The 2,509-nt window shown below is 36.5% G+C and overlaps 1 protein-coding gene across 1 annotated transcript; it reads right to left on the bottom strand.

Annotated features, from left to right (window-relative positions):
• Positions 1–358: 358 nt before the first annotated feature.
• LOC145158179 (uncharacterized) lies at positions 359–2,307 on the bottom strand. The gene is made up of 5 exons (XM_079077113.1): positions 2,100–2,307; positions 1,796–1,882; positions 1,450–1,654; positions 1,129–1,315; positions 359–715 (listed from the first exon to the last, which is right to left on the bottom strand). The coding sequence occupies exons 1-5, from the start codon at positions 2,305–2,307 to the stop codon at positions 359–361; spliced, it is 1,044 nt and encodes a 347-aa protein (XP_078933239.1).
• Between the last annotated feature and the right edge of the window lie 202 nt (positions 2,308–2,509).

Here is a 2,509-nt window from a genome sequence, read left to right as displayed (position 1 = left end):
ATTATATTACAAATAGAATGATTACTTACAACGGTTTCAATATTTTCGAAATACATCTCGAAATAAAAGGGATAAAAAAACCGTGGTTAGAATTATAGTTTTCAGAGTAGAGAACATGTTTCTTGGACCGAAAAAGGTAGCTAGAACCATATGTCGAGTGAATTACGTCTTTTAAGAGACGATATTGCAGTCCACCGAACAGAAGGACTTGCATGGTAGCGATCACGGTGACAAGAATCGGTATCCATTTAAGATCATTACGGTATAGCACGAAGAAGGTAACACTAAAAGCAATCATCATGGTTGTTATTGAGAGGTAAAGTGTTACTAAACCCAACATCAGTTTTCTGGGTAATGATTATAAGAAATCGTATTCCGCATAACGAGAAGTGAGGATGGATAAGAACGTGAGTATTGAAGCTGATGATGAGAACAATGATATGGCATTTGCCACTACGAAAATCAAAAAGCTTAGGTTTCGCTGGAACAAAGGGATGCCATCATCTTGGTATCCACCTGGAACTGTAAAAGCTGCAGCAAATGCTATGGTGGCAATAAGCGTCGCTACCACCATACACTGACTAGCTGTTCCTTTCATCCATTCCTCACCTTGTACGACTAGATCTTGGTGCTCCTTGGTGAATAACTCACATGGTGTTAGTCCATCTTTGTTCTTCCGTTCCCGATAAGAAGGTGGGATCATCTGCTCAACTTCCTACAACATATGTAAATCAAGTAGATCAATTTGATTGGGGTGTCAACCATGCATGCCAATAGAAAAGAACACATGTTTATGATTGATTATCCTCTTAATTACAAGGTCTAACAACATATAGCGTTCGATATAAAAATGAAAATAGCTTACTCACATGAAGCCTGTGGGTTGTGGCGCAAGCATAATATAAAAACAAATAAAAGTTAATAATGAATTTATTATCATAAAAGGTGAGAAATGTCATAGCCGCCAAAGTTATACATATCTCCACCATGCATGAGAAAAAGTGAATATATGCAAACAAACATCACTAGGTTGTATCTTGAATTGCCTCCTACAAGAGCCTCAAACAACTTATTTTACGTCAAAGAAAAATAAGCCTAGCTAGAAGATTGGGGAGGAATAATATGTACCTTGAACCATAGTAGTTCCCGTTGCATCTGAAAAGCACCTCCTGACACATCCTCAAGTCGCTTTCTCTCCACACTCCTTGCAACTAAATGCAACATGTTGTCCTCATTTAGATCTTTGAGTGGAGTAATCATATCCTTATTTGAGGATATCTCATGCAATAGGTTGTAGATATCCACATGACGATGTCTAGCAGCAACATGGAATATATTTGATTGTTGTCATTTACTTTCCACGCTAGATCAGGATATAAACGCATGAGCTCAACTACGAATCTAGTATTGCCCACCTCTGTGGCAACAAATAGTACTCTCGAAGAGTACCTTCTAGATGCAATTCCCTGTTGATTTTCAAAATGTCTAGCAGCGTGCCCTTTGATTATGTTAGGGATTTCATCAGGGGGCCCTCTGAGTATGGTATCAATTTCGTCCCTAGGCTTCTCAGCAATATTATTCCAAATGGTTTTCAGTATTTCCGATGCTTTAGCTTTACTTTCCTTTTCAAGAGCTTGCATTTTTGGACGAATGACTGTAAAAATAAAAATTAACAACCAGAAAAGAAGCCAATATTGAGGATATATGCTAGATATTTAACAAGTAAAAATTGATGGATGAAAATAATTGGAGAATGAAGATGTATTAATCAACATCAAGGAGTAGAGATGCTTACCCCAGTTGATGGTTCTCATGATGATATTAGATACAAACTCACTACTACTAAGTTCTGGGTGTTCTTGCACTATGTCTAGAGCGATATCTAGAAAAGAATTGAGAATCACTTTGTGAGGAAAAAACGTTATGACCAAAGCAACAAAAATCATCTATGGAAACAAGATGGACATAGCATAAAGATTTTTTTACTTGCAGTGTCTAAAGTCTAAACAAACTTCATTAGTTATTCAAATTGATACCAATTACTAATTAAAAAACAAACAGAATATGCAGGTGTAATAATTACATGCTAGAACTCTTACCAAACATATTAGTCTCAACACATTTCTGAAGAAGCCAACCACGGTTCTCATGTGTCCAACAAATATCACGCAACTTCTGGGAATATCCGTACAAACACTTCCCCATTTCATAATGTCCAAACAAGCAAGCCATATACAGTGGCGTCATTCCTCCACCACCAGTGATTGCCACCAAGGCCCTGTTCTTTTTAACCATAATCTCAACCATTTTAACGTTGCCAGCTCCAAGCTCCAGCGGCAGAGGGCAGTGTTGGAACTGTTATTTAAAATAATATTTAAAAAAAGAATTTTTGGATTTTTCCATTTATTCTGCATTTTAAAATTATTTTTAGATTTGGTCTCACAGTCTCACAAAATTAGAATGGTTTCAAATGAACCTGAACCTATATATATATATATATATATATATA

This window comes from Lactuca virosa, chromosome 2 (assembly GCF_052849685.1).
Source record: "Lactuca virosa cultivar CGN04683 chromosome 2, Lactuca_virosa_CGN04683_v6, whole genome shotgun sequence".
In the NCBI taxonomy this organism is placed as follows: domain Eukaryota; kingdom Viridiplantae; phylum Streptophyta; class Magnoliopsida; order Asterales; family Asteraceae; genus Lactuca; species Lactuca virosa.
This window is presented reverse-complemented; position numbering and strand designations above follow the sequence as displayed.